At 44.6% G+C, this 17,275-nt stretch overlaps 1 protein-coding gene across 2 annotated transcripts in view; it reads right to left on the bottom strand.

Annotated features, from left to right (window-relative positions):
- The window catches only part of LOC134614520 (UPF0462 protein C4orf33 homolog), a 64,126-nt gene that overhangs the window by 26,677 nt on the left and 20,174 nt on the right, over positions 1–17,275 (bottom strand). For both annotated transcript variants that reach the window (XM_063458433.1, XM_063458432.1), the window contains exon 2: positions 9,864–10,044. In XM_063458433.1, the coding sequence (XP_063314503.1) occupies positions 9,864–10,044 (181 nt within the window). The remainder of the gene's footprint in view (positions 1–9,863; positions 10,045–17,275) is intronic.

The following is a 17,275-nucleotide window of genomic DNA, read 5'->3' as shown; positions in this document are numbered from 1 at the left end:
TGTTTATCATACATTATTAGTATACTCCTCTAATAATAGGTGGATAGTCTAGTTATTAGTGTCCACGAATAGGTATCTTAATGGGGAACAAATTGTGATATGTTTAAATCCTGGTTAAGGTGTTGCTTGGACACAGCATTAATCTAGGGTACCGTTCCTACATTAATTCAGCAAAAGAGGGATTGTGTGTTCTTTACCTCTAATACTCTGATTGCGGTCTATTTGGTTAATAAGGTGGGGGTGCGATACTATTATAGATCATTACCCTCCTTTTCCTTTTAGCCAGAGTTTATAAACTACTACAGACTGCTGGACTTTTACCTCTCCAGACCCACTTCTGTTCTATTTAAATACCTAGCTCCATATCAATACTTGCCTTTCTCTCTAGTCCAACTGGTTATTTTTTTTTTATAATCCTCTGTATTCAGGACTTTGAGCCTATTCTATTTTTCCTCCTGATTTTTCCTTTTGCTTCCCAGAGATTACTGTAATATGGTCTAAATGGCTACATTCTAATTGTGTATTATTGAATAACATTGTGACTTTGAATAGTTATTTTTTGAAACAGTCTCTATTTAAAATTGGGTGTTCAAATATTTGTATGTTCATTTGGATATAGAGATACATACAGGAAAGGTCAGGCTGGCTACTAAGGTTTCTCCTTTTTACTATCACCTTCTTGTCTCCCACACATTGTTTACCACTATATTTTTAATCACTATATTTTTTTCTCACACTTATATGTGTATTTAATGTTCAATGTTATATGTAAATAAAGATTAACACTTGTGTTATTACCAACTCTATTGACCTGCTATCTTTCCATGTGGGTAATATCGTCTCTTTTTGGGAGTCGGCACCCAGGATTTTTCTACTTGGGATTTCTCTCATAATTTGTTGTTTCTAAATGTCAAATTTAGCGCTGGAATAGTTACCATGTTTCTGAGAATGGAAAAATGGTCTAAAAATTACTCCCTTTTTTGAATGCATTACAAAAACAATACATTAAAGATAGTGCTAAATAAATAAACGTACAAAATCCTGAAACCGCTTACAAAAAGTGACTGCAACTGCAAGCAGAGACTCCTTCCTCACCAGGAAGATGCTCCACTAATCAGACACCTATCACTTTATTCTACTGGGTCTGATCTCATAAACCTCTGTCAAACAGCGATTGATAAGTAGTTTATCCCCCAGAAGCAGTTTCGCTTATTGTGCCGTATGAATGTAACAGTTTTTTTAAAAGAACAGGAGCAAATACATTGCCACATCAAATTTTTCAATAATGACCCTATGTTATAGTGCTAACAGTGACCCTTTAACATGAGCAAAGCAACTCAGTGTTAAAATCGATATCTCCAAAGAAAACCTGTCAGGTACTGGTATTCTGAAAATTATGGTTTCACCCAATCTCGACCTACTGACTCAACTCACAATGATTCGACAACATAAATCCATAACAACATACTATACACAGCCAGAAGGCTTTTTCTTTTTTTCAATATTTTTATACAAAAATTTTGGGGGACTATACTTTGTTATAGGTCAACTATATGTATTGTTGAGGATGTACTAATTATTCCATTACATTGTACAGTATACTTAGTAAGATTAATACACGATCAGGGAGGACATAGTTTTGAGGAATCAGTCGATTTCACCATAGCATTTTAATTGTTACATTTTATTTTGTGTGACCACCCAGAATATTCAAGGTTACAATTTTTCAATGTAGGGTAACAGCTTCATGATCCAAGGATAAAACTGACTGCCATTCTGGGGTCAAGAAGGATTTTTTTTCCCCCCTAGTTTGTTGCAAAATTGGAAGTGCTTCAAACTGTTTTTTTTTGCCTTCTTTTGGATCAACAGCAAAAAACAAATGTGAGGAAGGCTGAACTTGATGGACACAAGTCTCTTTTCAGCTATGTAACTACGTAACTATGTAACCCTTACTCAGACCCAAGGAAGCTATGCATTTTTGTGCAATTAAGAATAGCACGGAATATATTTCAACCTGGTGTGACTAATTTATTTTGTTACTTTGATTGAGCAGCATTCATTTTTATTCTGGTTAGATTTTTAGGGTTATTACACTTCTATATCATGATGGTTACAAGAAATATCAAACAATTTAGCCAACACAACTAAAACTAAAAAAATAAAAAAAATTGTTCAACCCCTTAAGGACCAAACTTCTGGAATAAAAGGGAATCATGACATGTCACACATGTCATGTGTCCTTAACCCCTTAAGGACCAAACTTCTGGAATAAAAGGGAATCATGACATGTCACACATGTCATGTGTCCTTAAGGGGTTAAGGGGTTAAGGACACATGACATGTGTGACACGTCATGATTCCCTTTTATTCCAGAAGTTTGGTGCTTAAGGGGTTAAAGCATTTCTGCAAATAGGTTCTGCAGTAAAACAAAACATAAATCCTCAATGCCTCCAAATATATTTCAAAAAAATATTCGTTAAAAAACAAACAAAAAAAAAACAACAACTTTTAATTCCTGACTTCCAAAGCTAAGTATTCTTTCTAAACCTTGTCCATCATATATTTTGGTTTATTTTTCTTCCTCTGTAGTGATGTCGCGAACATGAAATTTTCCGTTCGCAAACGGCGAACGCGAACCGCCATAGACTTCAATAGCAGGCGAATTTTAAAACCCACAGGGACTCTTTCTGGCCACAATAGTGATGGGCCCCCACCCACCTGAGCGGTGGGTGGGGGCCCTAAACAAGAATAAGGGGGGACCTAATGTCCTCCCCCTGGCCCCCACCCCTGAGCGGTGGGTGGGGGCCCTAAACAAAAATTGGGGGGGGCACCTAATGTCCTCCCCCCTGGCCCCCACCCCTGAGCGGCAGGTGGGGGCCCTATATACCAATGGGGGGGACCTATTGTCCTCCCCCCCAGCCCCCACCCCTGAGCGGCGGGTGGGGGCCCTAAATACCAATTGGGGGGGACCTATTGTCCTCTTCCCCGGCCCCCACCCCTGAGCGGCGGGTGGGGGCCCTAAATACCAATGGAGGGGGGACCTAATGTCCTCCCCCCCGGCCCCCACCCCTGAGCGGCGGGTGGGGGCCCTAAATACCAATTAGGGGGGGGGACCTATTGTCCTCCCCCCGGCCCCTACCCCTGAGCGGCGGGTGGGGGCCCTAAAAAAAATGTCCCTCCCCCAGGTGACCAGGGGTCCCTAAATCCCTAGTCACCCCCTCCCCCCCCCCCCCTAAAAAAATTGGAATTTTCCCACGCTGTGTAATTTGACTCATAACTCTCTGATTGGTTACTTAATCCATCAATCAGAGTGTTATGAGTCAAATTACACAGCGTGTGAAAATTCCACAGAACTTTCCCACGCTGTGTAAAATGACACAGAGCACTCTGATTGGTGGATTTCAGACCAACCAATCAGAGTGCTGTGACAGGTAAATGTAGAGACTTACCTGTCAGTCTCTTCATTTACCTGTCAGAGCATTCTGATTGGATGGCTTAAACCCACCAATCAGAGTTCTCTGAGCCTAATTGCAGGGCGGGGCAAGGGTTTATAAGCCTTCCCCCGCCCTGCAGAGCTCAGTCTGCGCTTGTTTTTTCTTTTTTTTTTTTTATTGCGTCGGTTATTATGGATATTTATTTGGCCTTTTTTGGGGCTGAAAAAAGAAGATTTTAGAAGAAAGAAAACATCGAATGGCAAGTTATTTTTTTACAGGTTCTTAGTTAAATGTCCCCCCCTCATTATTTTTAGGGTGAGGAGGGTAGGTAGGGGGATAATTTTTTTCGGGGGGGAGGTGGTGACTAGGGGTTTGGGGACCCCTAGTCACCTGGAGGGGACATTTTTTTTAGGGCCCCCACCCGCCGCTCAGGGGTGGGGAGGACAATAGGTCCCCCCCTATTGGTATTTAGGGCCCCCATCCGCCGCTCAGGGGTGGAGGCCGGGGGGAGGACAAAAGGTCCCCCCCCTATTGGTATTTAGGGCCCCCACCCGCCGCTCAGGGGTGGGGGCCAGGGGGGAGGACATTAGGTCCCCCCCCCAATTATTGTTTAGGGACCCCACCCGCCGTTCAGGGGTGGGGGCCAGGGGGGAGGACATTAGGCCCCCCCCAATTTGTGTTTAGGTCCTCCACCCGCCGCTCAGGGGTGGGGCCGCGAGCCGGGGGGGGGGGTGGAGGACAATAGGTCCCCCCCTATTGGTATTTAGGGCCCCCACCCGCCGCTCAGGGGTGGGGGCCAGGGGGGAGGACATTAGGTCCCCCCCCCCCAATTTGGTTTAGGGCCCCCAGCCACAGGCTGCTCACTGTTTAATAGACATGCCCCTACTCGCGGTATTGCGAGTAGGGGCACAATTTACTAATACTAAGTAATTTTTACTTAGTATTAGTAAATTTGGCTAAAAGACCACAAAAAAATAAAAAAAAAATAAAAAAAATAAAAAAATGAATGCAGCTTCAGAATTAATTTAAATTGTATGCTGTCTAGGAGGTGGGAGGGTCTGGGAGGGAGGGTCTGCTGCTGATTGGCTGGAATGTGTCTGCTGACTGGGAGGTACAGGGTCAAAGTTTACTCATGTTTACTCATTTATGATAAAGAATAGGGGGCGGACCGAACATCGCATATGTTCGCCAGCGAACCGTTTGGGACATCACTATTCCTCTGTACAGTTAAACGGTCAGCTTTAATTAGGATTTAATTAGGATTCCACTTGATGTGTTTCCCATTTATCTTTATCAATAAAAGAGTTGCATCGGAAAAGCATGATGGCATGATGTAAGTGTTTAGCCCATAAGCATTTTATGCAGTGTGGTTAAACCTTAGCAAGGGGTTGAACCTTGTTGCATGGTGGATTAGTGATTTGTGGTACATGCAGGTGAGCAGGTGAGGCAAGGTGGGGTGGCATGGCGTTGCGTGGCTTTGGCGTAGAACAGCACAAGAACTCTATACGACACAAAACATAAATAAAAGGAGGGCAGATGAAGAGTTCAGTGGGAAACATAGTTCAGTATACCTTGCAATAATAAAAAAAATAAAAAGAGAAAGCTGAAAGTTATATAAAAATGTTTTCTTACTGTTAAGTTGTTTTGTTGTATTTGAAAGATACTCTTCCGCTGTAGTAGTTATTGTGCCAGGGGTTCCCAAGCACCCTCCCAGTGTAATTCGACAAGCCGTTTTAGAATGATTTCACACCTTACCTGCCTACTTACCAGCCGGGCAACTGGGCAGGCAAACCTTGCTCCCAGGAGAATTTGTTTAGATTAATTTAACTAAGCAGGGCCAGTCTCATTAGCTGAGACCATCACTGGAGTTTTCTTATTGTCATGGCTCCCCGTGATTCTGTCGGCCTCACGGAAACATAGTGGCTACACTGACAGAAAATTTAAATACTTACCCTGGTCGCGGAAAACCTCTGCCCGACCTCCTATCCCGGTGCCCAGCGAGTACGGCGTTTCCGGTTTTAATAGGAGACTTACCTCCGCCTACATCAAAGATGGCGCACGCACGCACATTTTGGGGTTAGAGGTCAGAAACAGCCAACTGTAACCTAAGGGGGGTTATTTAAACCCAAATTACCTTTTTGTCAGTGCCCTGTCGTGGTTTCCCCTAGCTGGTTATCTGAGAGTGTGTTCCTGGATGAGTTTTTCTGGTATTTGACTTTGGCTTCGTTTTGACTTCCCCGACTTCTGGTATCCTTGACATCTCGTTCTGTGTCCCTGACCTCGGAAAGTATTTTGACTATTCTCCGGTATGTTAAGTCTGGCCATTCTAAGGTCCGGTTAGAATATATCCTTAGTCCTAGGTGTGATACTATTCTGCGTGCTGGATTAACTATAATCCTGACTCTTAGCTAACAAGTGCAGTCCTGGATTGGCAATGCTTATGTCAGGTTAGATATTCAGCTTCTACAGCAGTTGAAAACAGGATGTGCATGGGTCCCAATCTTATTAGACCATACTTGGATGGTGCAATGGAATACCTGGCCAGAAAGTCATAGTGGTTATATTCCTTTGAAGTAGAAAATACAAGTTTTCAAGATACTATTTATAAGAATGGTTATACCATCTAGTTGGCTTTTACAGTGTTGCTGTGGTGATATGTTAATGGCTACAGTAGTCAGGCAGTCTTCATTTGAGCTGCGGCTGCATTTTAAAACGTTGTCCACTCTTAAGACATAGATGTATTTTAGTATTCTCAGCCAGAACACCATTTTTTATGATTGCACTACATACATGATTTATACAAAGGTTTATAGAAAATCTATACTAACCTGGAAAGGAGAGTGGAGTACAAACCATATAGTTCAGAGAACACTTTTTCCTTTGAATAAAATTTGACATAAAATTGAAAAGTGTTGTGAATGAAAATCATTGGCTGTGTTTTTAAAAGGATTTGACACTGCAAGCAAGGTGACTGTCACGCTCCTTATAGAAACATGTCAAATGTTTGATGTATGATACTTAACACACAAACTATTCAAAGCTGTTGGTGTGCTGAAGTGTTTAATTAATTTAGCAGTAAGAAAATGTGTTATTTTTACTGCTTATGTGATAAGAATAATGCTAAAGGGTCTACCTCTCACATCACAGTCTATTAATTAGATGTATAGTAATTAGTTACTGTCTGGACATCCTCATTGTTAGCATATGCAGTTCTATACACAATAAATATTAGTATTCTGGTTTTAATATTGTTTAAACATTATTTACAGTAATACTCAAGAATGCAATAATACATACTGTGTACATACAGGGTCTACACTGGCAAGGTTTGTATATTCCAAAATATACTATTGCAAGGAGCATCAAAGTGGCTTTGATCAGCCACCAGCATCCATCCTTACTGACAGCTGTTGCTGGCACAGATGAGAAAGTGAGAGAGAGAGAGAGAGAGAAAAAGATAATGGAAGGGTTCCTCTCTTCCTGACAGCAATGAGGAAAGGCCATATGCAGCATATGAAAATATATGCAGGCGATATTCTAAACCTTGATATTCACATAGAAGATGTCACTCCAGTGAATTTGGTGGCACTGAAAGAATTATCAGCCAATTAATATAATGTCACTGAGATTTTCAGAAGACATCATAATAAACCATGAGACCAAAGATGGAGTGCTTTATACATGCATTGCGGAATATGTTGGCGCTATATAAATGCTAATAATTCTTATAATGTTTGAAGCAAAAAAAATTAAAAACCTCCAGTTGTTTAAATGTACATAAGGATTTGGGATAGTGTGCAGGTAACTTTTTTTGTTGCATAATTGTGCTATACATCTGGGTTGATGTATACTGTACCCGTTGCTGCCGCCAAGGAATAGTGGGAGTTTGAGCGCAGTGGTAAAGTTTGTGTGCTAATAATAATAATAATGTTTCTAAAACCCTGAGGTGGCATCATATTCCTCAAATACCTGCTTTGCGGTTATGTATCTTTTATATTATATCATATTTTTGGGTTATGGTTAATGTTAGGTTTTTAATGGAAAAATATAGCAATCGGAATTGAAATGTGTATTACTAATGCTATGCTGCCCTATTGGCTGTTTAGGATTCCGGCCGATACCTGCAGGGAAAGGGAGGAAAAAAAAAAACCGAAAACATTTTACTTACTTTTCCTCTTCTCAGCGTTTGGCTCCATGCTGCAATCCTCTGTGAGTTCATCAAGAAAGCATAGGAAAGCACTGGGAGGCTGGAGTGCATGCATGGCAAAATGCTGCGTTACTCCAATCAGATGATCTCTAGAAGACTGATAGAAATAGCAGAGTTTTACACTGCTATTTTGGCAGAAACACCAGTAATGAAAACATTGCCATTCTGCAGTACATGAATAGTTTACATTGCAGAGTTAAAACGGGAGGGACGAGGTCCCTTTAGTGTTTGGTTAGTGCAGGAGTTATGGGGAGGACTTAACTGTAACGGCAGCACTAGGACCTACATATCCAATAGCTGCCCGAGATTAGAAAAACTTAGTCCTGGGTAGCCAACTGCCGTCAATAAAATCTGAGAGTGCACGTTGTAAGCTTGGATGCACGCTGTGCTCACTGGGCATGGGTATCAGGTTCCCAATGCTGGCCTATGAGGAGCACCAGATTGGACATACTATGGAGGAGGCTATGCCTTCTCCATGAGGTCACAAGTGGCAGAGAGGTAAGCAGCACCAAGGAAGCCTCTGTGCTAGAAAAAGGTAAGTAAACATTTAATTTGATTATTTTTTGAGGAATACAGAGTGTGAGGGAACCTAGATAACTGGGGACAGGAAAGTTAAAGTGTTAAAGATACTGGTATGTATTCCTAATACTGTAGTGTTCCTTTAATGGTGGTAGCTGCTGCCTGGGAATGTAGCTCACACCAATGGCATTGTGCATATAACACAGTTGCATTTGCACTTGGATTTGGTACCATCACTTCAAAGTTTTACAAATGTAGCTCTTGCAGGTTAACTTTGAAACAAAAACAATATAGTTAAAGCCTCTCAGATTGTCACTGTGTTTTCCATGTCCCTTTCCCACAGACAGGAGGGCAGTACAAACAGTCAATGTTGAACACAGGTGTTTATAAAAGGATGAAATCAGCACTAGGAACTGCTTCCTTTATGATAAACTCATTCTCAGCTGGTGAATTCTGAAGCAGGGCATTTTTGACTTTTGATATATGTGCAAAGCTCCCCGCTCAGCTATAGTGAAAAACATAAGTTGACCTTAATTCCACCTCAGAAGCCAGCACAATGTAGTGTAGTGTCATTCTTTTCATATGGATGGTGCTTCTTTGTAGCTCAGTTCGAGAGAAGGACCCAGGGAAAAGAACAGGTCCTGGAGGACGGATGTAATTGAATAAGAAGAGTCTGAGAGGGTTGTGCAGCAAGTCACAGATGTAATTCAGTGGATGTTTTGTGCACAGTAGTTGTCATGAAGGTTAATCCATACATGGATGAATTGGGTAAGTCTGAGATCATCGCCTACCCCAGCTTAATGCATTGCCACTGACTATGGGGCCCAAGGTGCGAAACTGATCCGTGGGCCCTCCCCTTCCTTCCCTCCCTCCCTCCCTCTCCTTCACTCCCCCCCCCCCCCCCCGCTCCTTCCTTCCCTTCCCTCCCCTCACTCCCTCCTTTCCTATATTTTAGATGCAGGACGGTGACTTTTCCTGGGGTCCAGTGGCTCAGCCTGATGGGAGTCAGAATTCCCACTCTGACTCCCTCCTCTCCTTTTGCGCGGCTCCTGTTGTAAACTGGGAGGAGTGACCAGGGCAGTCACTTCCTCCAAGCTATGACCTCATCTCAGGGGGCCCGGTTGCGCTGTTAAAGCGCCACAGCGCTGACCGGGCCCCCTGAAAATTAGGAGCATGGGCCACCCAATGGGCCGGGGCTCGGTCGCAGCTGCGAACCCTGGGACCAAGGTAGTTCCGCCACTGCTTCCAGGCAGCCTGTCCCTTCCCTCCGCCATTTAGTACATGTCCATTATTAAAATGTGTATAGATCCCACCTTCCACTTCCTCCCTCAATATCCTTCCCAGCTCAGAGTGTGGGCATGCGCTCTGAACCAGGGAGAATGGACCAATGAAATGCTTCTCTATGAGAAGCATTTGATTGGACCTCTTAAGGGAGGCATCTTCACCTGGCACTGGATCCCAGGTAAGTCTATTCTTAATTTACAGAGTTTTACAGGGGGCCATAATTGCTAATGCCCAACAGGACATTGCAAAGTGAAATATGGATTTATTTAAAAAGGGTTGGCGTAAAAATTTAACTCCATTTGTAACAAAACTATTGTTCATACAGGGAATTATCCTTTGAGAAGAACTGAAATACTGAATTCAAGAAAAAGCGAAATAAACTTAAAACAGGTTTAACAAACATTTAATATATAACAAACCTTCATAGTCCCAAAGTCCAGGGAAAGCTTCCCCAGCGGGGCCAGGTGGAGCTGAGGGATCATTGAAAAAAGGAGCACATACATCCAAATGCAGCCCTTCAAGGGCTGGCTTTAGGCAGATTTTCACAGGATCATGTGTTATTGGAGAACTGTTCCATTCATGTTCAATTTGGAATTCCATCTAAAACAAACAAAACAGATTTTTTTAAAGAATGTGAAAATAAAAGAAAGGAGTTACTTGTGCACTATCCCAAATCCCTATGCACATTTAAAATAACTGGAGGTTTTTAGTAACACCCCCATGGCCATTTAAGTGAAAGCTCACATGCCATGTCAAGGCAAACCTTTTAGGGGAGTCCTACACTAACAATTCACCTTGTGGTTTTCAGCTTAAGGTAACAAGTATCTAATGAGACAGAGAGGGGTATTTTTCTAAACCCCTACATACTTACTAGCTCTTAATATGGAACATGTGGTGGGCGACAGCATTGTAATTGTGTAATTGAAAAGCAAATACAAATATACAAAAAAGAAGTCCTGCGCTCAAACTCCCATTACTCCGGTCTCACCAGAAATGTTTTACCTAAAGCTGAAAGAAGCAAGGTGACTTGTTCGCGTAGGACTCAGACTAAGAGGTCTGCCTTGACGTGGCAGGTAAGGCTACACTTAAATGGCCATTGAAATGATACTAAAAATCTCCAGTTATTTAAATGTGCATACTTTTGTTTGCATTGTATGTATTGGGGCAGATGTGTACTATAGTCATTGCTGCCGCCCAGAAGTAGGGGCAATTTGAGCGCAGGACTTGTTTTTTTGTAAATTTAGATTTATAAAAATAAATTAGCAGTTACGGTAGTTCACGGATACCAGATGAGGGAAATTCCATTTTGGCATATATGTCATGTAGATTGTGAGTACGAATAAGACATTTGTAGAAATAGGGAGAAGGAAATGTACAGGCACACAAGATACAAGACTATTGTGGGAAATTATACAGTGGTGTTTTCTAGATTTGTAGGATAACTGTCTTTGCTTTAGAACCTGTCCCTACAATTTTAGATTTCAAAGCTTATTTACACGGCAGCTTCTCTCACTTTACAGACCAGTTCAAGTCATCAGAAGTCATGAGTGGAACAGCTTTTGGGGCATAAAAGTTCTTACCCAACTCCCTCTAGAATGTAAGCTTGTTTGAGCAGACACCTCAAGGTAATAGGTCTAAATCATTGGCTGCATGCTGATGCAGGTCTACTTAAAATAAAGCATTCTTTTGTTCATTTAGAGGTCCTATGATTGCTTTTCCTTGAGCTGGTGAAGTCATTTTCAATTTTAAGTTATCTTTTCCACCTGTATATCTGTACACTATGCCAGGGCATTACATTATAGGGCTGGTATAAATAAATAAAATAGGGATTTACTGAAAATGTGAGTTCAGCAACTAGAGACTATGATTTGCATAGAATTATAGAAGTTCCCAAGATTCCAAATTGCAATCTGTTCCCAAAATGCCTTAGGATGAGTTGGTAATATTGCATTTCACATATATGCATGCATGCATACATACATACATAACTAAAAACATCTTGAACAGATTTAAAAATGCAAACAATGTTTAGACAGTTTTAACATGTTATAATATGATGGTGCAGACATTAAGTCTGCGGACAGAGTTCATTGAATGAGTTTAGGTATAACCGTATTAAAAGCTCTTGGCCTCTATCTGCCCTCCTTCATATGTTGAGGTTTGTCGCTGTTGGCACTGATGTTGCTTCACACAAATAGTATCACATGCCAGGAGATGTGTCAGCTTATAACACTGCATGTTATTTGGCTCAGAGGTGTCTGCTAGCTTACACCATATTAAGGAAAGTGCTGGTTTCATTTCTTTTCCTTTGGATACTAGTCATTTGCACAGAACGGCTAACAACATATCAAATATGTTCAATTCAATTAATCACAAATGTCCTTAGAAAAAAAACACACAATTTAAGTTTAGCAGCAACTAATAAAGCGACAAACTGAAGTGAAAATATTTTACAGTATTTAAAAAGAAAAACAGAAAATTTGATTCATAGACAACAGTTATATAAAAGTATAAGTCTTATCGCTATTTCTCTCTCATATTCACACACTTCTCACGAAAGTCGTATCACAGGGTGAAACACATTGGTTGAGGAGTGTGTTGCTGTAAACAGTTCTAGTACGCGGCAACTTGTGGCAAGCGGTGGGACCCCAGGTCCCTGCCAACAGACCCATGGACTATAGTACTCTTAAGCAAGCAACATTTCAAGACTTGTGTGAAGCCAGAGGGATAACGCCTGGTGGTCGCAAGAAGGCCGAATTGACTACTGCACTCATGGAGGGTGACCAGGCACACAGTGAGGCAACTACTAACAGAAGAAGGCATCAATGACTTTCTACAGGATTTTGAGCGCCAGTGCCTACTAAAGCAGTCGACCCCACCGACTGGGTCACCATCCTGGCCAGCAAATTAGCGGGAAGGCGGGGAAGCCTACCGGGCTGTACCAGAGGACCAGATCCGGGACTATCCCTTGATCAAACAGATCCTCCTGGCCAGGTATGCCGTCACCTCCGAGCAATACTGCCTAAAGTTCAGAGAGACCAGGAAAGGGGAGATGGACCCCCATGTGGAGTGGGCATGCCGCATCACAAGTTCCACCCAGAACTGGCTCAACTCCCATCAAGCCAATTCCCCGGAGGAGATCACCCAGCTCTTTTCAATGGGCTCCCCAACAAAGTACGAGAATTGGTGAAAAACCGACAGCCCAAGACCCTCACTGAGGTGACTCAGCGGGCTGATGAATATATCGACACCCGGCGGCCTCAGTTCCAGCCCAACCCCGTGGCCACAGCTCCCCTTCATGGACTCCCAGTCCGAGCACCCTCACAGCGAATCTACCTTGGGGAGGAATGGCAATGCTTCCAGTGCAAACAGCCTGGCCATGTCAAAATGAACTGCCCCCAAAACCGGGGCAGATCCCAGTGCCTGCCAACCCCCGAGCCACAGCTCTCTGTTATCACAATGACCCCACAGATTTCCAGAACCCAGACGAAGAAGCAGGGACCATCTTACATGAGGTCAACCCCATCCAGGCCGACCATGATAACCGGGACCACACAGACAGGCAGTACGGCTGAACGGGCACAAGGCCCAGGGACTCCGAGACACAGGAGCCACGCTAACGCTGGTGTGTCCACCGTAGCTGTCCGAGTGGCTGGAGGGAACATCCACTATATACCCATTCCAATGTCAACATGGATTGGGACGCTGGAGCCCAGAGAATCGAAGTGGGCCCCAAGGACCAACTACCCAGCGAGGTACTTCTCGGTAACGACCTGGGACACCTTGCCTCTGCATTTGTCTCCGTTCTGACCCAGGAAGAAGACTACCCGGTGATGACCCACCAGCAAGCCCACACCGGTCAGCTCACACACTGAGGCTCAGGTGGGCCCCCAATGTCCCGTAGAAAGCCCCATCAGCAACCCCTTCAGCCCCCTTCCCTCTGGGCACCATTCACGCCCATACACCTAAAAGCCGAGCCCTGGGAGCATACCCCTGGCCCGGGCCCCTTACCCTGGGATACCCCTGCTGAGTTTGAAGAGGAGGTAGCCTCCGACCCGACCCTACAGGGCCCTCCTCCATCCCCTACCTATTATCGAAGATCCATTCGGCAGAGTAGCTGTCGACATCATAGGTCCCCTAGCCAAGCCTACTCCCTCTGGGAAAAAGTAAATTCTGACCATCGTGGACTACACGACTCGGTACCCCAAGGCAGTCGCGCTGAGCAAAATTCGGGCAGAGACTGTCGCCGAAGCCCTGATGCAAGTGTTCTCCGGGATGGGGTTGCCTCGGGAGATCTTCTTGAACCAGGGCACCCAGTTTACTGTTGAAATGACCCACCAACTGTGGTGGTTGTGCGGCATTAAACCAATCCTGAGCTCCCCTTACCACCCCTGTGTGAGCGCTTCAATGGTACGTTGAAGCAAATGCTCCGTACGTTTGCAACGACTCACAAGGATTGGGAGAAACTCCTGCCCCATCTCCTGTTCGCTTATCGGGAGGTGCTGTAGGAATCGACTGGGTTCTCCCCATTCTAACTAATGTTCGGTCAGAGAGTAAGGGGACCCTTAGACCTAGTGCGGTCTATAGAGTGGAGACTCTAACCAGCAGCCTCTACGGCAGACTCCCTACCAGGAACAGGAGGCTGTGTGGGGGAGCATGCTACAGGAGTTCCAGGAGATGCTCCAGCTAGGGGTCATCGAACCATCTATGAGCCCTTGGGCCTCCCCCGTAGTCCTAGTCCCGAATTAAGATGGGACTACAGGTTCTGTGTGAACTACAGGAGGCTCAACGACAAGATGGCCTCCGATGCTTACCCCATGCCCCGCATAGATGAGCTGCTCGATAGGATGGCTCGGAGCCGATACCTCACCACCATTGACCTTTGTAAAGGATACTAGCAGATCCGCCTTCGTCACCCCCTTTGGCCTGTATCAGTTTAGGGTCATGCCATTAGGGATTAAGAACGCCCCGGCCACTTTCCAACGGATGGTAGACCAGTTGCTAGATGCTATTCAGGATTATGCCTGTGCATACCTGGACGACATCGCCATATACAGTGATACTTGGGAGGAACACCTAGTACATGTTAGGGCTGTACTGGACAGGATCAGGGATGCGGGATTAACTCTGAAGCCCAGTAAGTGTACCCTAGGGATGGCAGAGGTACAATACCTAGGACACCTGGTGGGTTATGGGACACAAAAGCCAGAACCCGCCAAAGTGGAGGCAGTAGCTAGCTGGCCCTGTCCCCTAAGACCCAGGTATTGGCTTTCCTAGGGACCGCTAGGCTATTATAGGAAGTTCATCCCCAATTACAGTGCAATAGCAAAAACCCTCACCGACCTGACCAAAAAGTCCTTGCCCAGACAGGTACGCTGGACCCCAGAGTGTGAGCAGGCGTTCCAAGCCCTTAAGGACGCCCTAACACATGTCCTGTCCTGGCTGCTTCTAATCCCAGAAAACTCTTTCTTGTTCCTTTGGTCGGGGATGATAGTGGAGAACATCCCGTGGCTTACCTCAGCAGGAAAAGCTACGACGCCATCGAGAAGGAGTGCCTGGCGGTGGTGTGGGCACTCAAAAAGCTGCAGCCCTATCTGTATGGACAGCAATTCACCCTGGTCATGGATCACAACCTGTTGGTAGGGCTTAACCGGGTTGCAGGGGACAATGCCAGCTGTTATGGTGGAGCCTGGCCCTACAATCATACCACTTTACCATTTACTACAGACCCGGTAAGCAGAATGGCAAAGCCAATGGGTTATCCAGACTGACAGCCCTAGATAAATGATCCGTGAGCACTCCGTGATCAGTGTATGCTGGTTGTTGGTTAAAGGGGAGCTGTGCGGCGGGACCACTGCCTTACTGTGAAATGCCCTTTTTCTATGTGTGGATGTTCCCCCCTTTTTAATTTACCCCTTTCTTTAATTTTAAATATAGATTCTGCAAAATACCTTTTGACCACCAGGGGGCGCTCCAGCCACCCTGGCACTTCATTTAGAACGTTTACTTAGAATGTTCACACCTCACTAACGAGGTGTGAAAACCGCAGACCGCAAGGGAACAAGCGGTGCGTGCTTCCCCTGGGTGGCCGCTGGTTCCTCTCTCCGGTGCCCACTAGGGAGAGCATTCGGCTCCCAAACCGGCCTGCATGCATTGTCTTCGATCCCTGTGTCAGGGATCATCCTACCTACTCCTAACGGAGCTATAATCACTGGTTACTCTCAAACCTGGGAGCTCAGAGGCTAGGCTCGTAGCTGCCCATGTGAACGCTTTCTCTGGCAGATACCTGTGTGTGGGTATCCACGCTGGCAACCAATCAGAGCAGGAGCACCCATTTAAATGGGGTTTCACGCCTTTCAGTGGATTGGTGCCATTGGGTTTCGCGCCCTATCTTCTGATTGGGCCGCAAAACTCCTTTCTCCCCTGAATGGTGATTAGCTAGATTTGGTTCAGCCCTTTCAGCTGATTGGTTGTTGCTTGGTTTGGGCGCGAAGTTTGAATTTGCCAGACTAAACCAAGCAACACCATGGAACTAATTTTGAGGATGTACAGGGCTCTGATATCTAGGGCTCTGTACATCCGATCGCCCCGCTTTTTCCAGGGATCCTAGCTGGGACCCTGGGCTATTCTTCAGTATAGGTTTTAACCCTTTACGTCCCAGTGCACCGAGGCACAAAGCTCACCCCCTGTATGTAATGTGTATTCATGTGTGTCCCTGTGTCCTATTAGTATCTCCCAGAGCGCTCACCCAGCCTCCCCTGCCTGGGATTGTGTTGGGTTGGATGGAGATCCCCTGCAGGGGTCTGTGCTTAAAAAAACTGTGTGCCCAAATAAAGATTGTCAAAAGTTGTACCCTGGAACTGTGTGCCATCCAGTTACTGGGGAAATGGGTCTGACCTATTATTACTGAAGGGAATAAGCAGCTGGGTTACCCAGGTCCCGCTACAAGGCCTTAGTGTATTGATCGGCACTCTGGGTTTTTGTCCCTCCCAAATGAAACCCAGGTTCCGCTACAAGGCCTTAGTGTATTGATCAGCACTCTGGGTTTTTGTCCCTCCCAAATAAAAGGGTTTAGAGCCTGTTGCGTATCCGTGATAAATGGTGCCGGGAGTTTCATAGGTAGGGTTTGAAAGAATTATTGGAGCTTTGGAAGGATTATCATTTACGGCAGCTATCCTGCGAGCCCATGATATATACTTGCCCCTACAGCTAAATAGTTGTTGTTTAAACACTGTTAATAATTTAATTAAATTTACTTTGTATAGGTCAGTCGTGGGACAGTTAAGACTACCCCAAGAACTTTTACATGATCTGATCTCCAGTCGTATATGAAGGTATTTTTCAGTACCGATAGTTGGGAGTCTGATAAGTTGATGCCTATACTTGTGTTTTTGTCAGGTTTACCTTATAGTACGAGTATTGACGGTATTGTTGGAGGATATGGTGATAGGCCTGCAGTGAGGTGTGTGGTTGTTGTATAGTTAAAAGGATATCGCCTGTGTAACGGATCCCAGTACTCCAGCTGAGTAAATCCATGAAGAATCTCCCAAGTCCCAAGCGCAGTAGTGATAATAAGTGTGAATATAGCTCCCAATCCCCCAAACATGAGCCTAGACTTCATGAAGGGACAAGATGATCTGTTTAATCCAGGCTCAATGGCCTGCTTTTATGCAGTACAAGGACACAAAAAACACACCCATGACACTCCCACACAAAACAGGGTAATCCCCCTCCCTGTGCCTGGGAGATAATGGAGTCAGGAACTGTACAAACTCAATTATCTCCAGGCACAGAAAAACATACAATTTATAAAAAAAAAAAAAAAAAATAA

This window comes from Pelobates fuscus, chromosome 6 (assembly GCF_036172605.1).
Source record: "Pelobates fuscus isolate aPelFus1 chromosome 6, aPelFus1.pri, whole genome shotgun sequence".
In the NCBI taxonomy this organism is placed as follows: Eukaryota; Metazoa; Chordata; class Amphibia; order Anura; family Pelobatidae; genus Pelobates; species Pelobates fuscus.
Note: the sequence above shows the minus strand (reverse complement) of the source record. Positions and strands in the feature narration are given on the sequence as shown.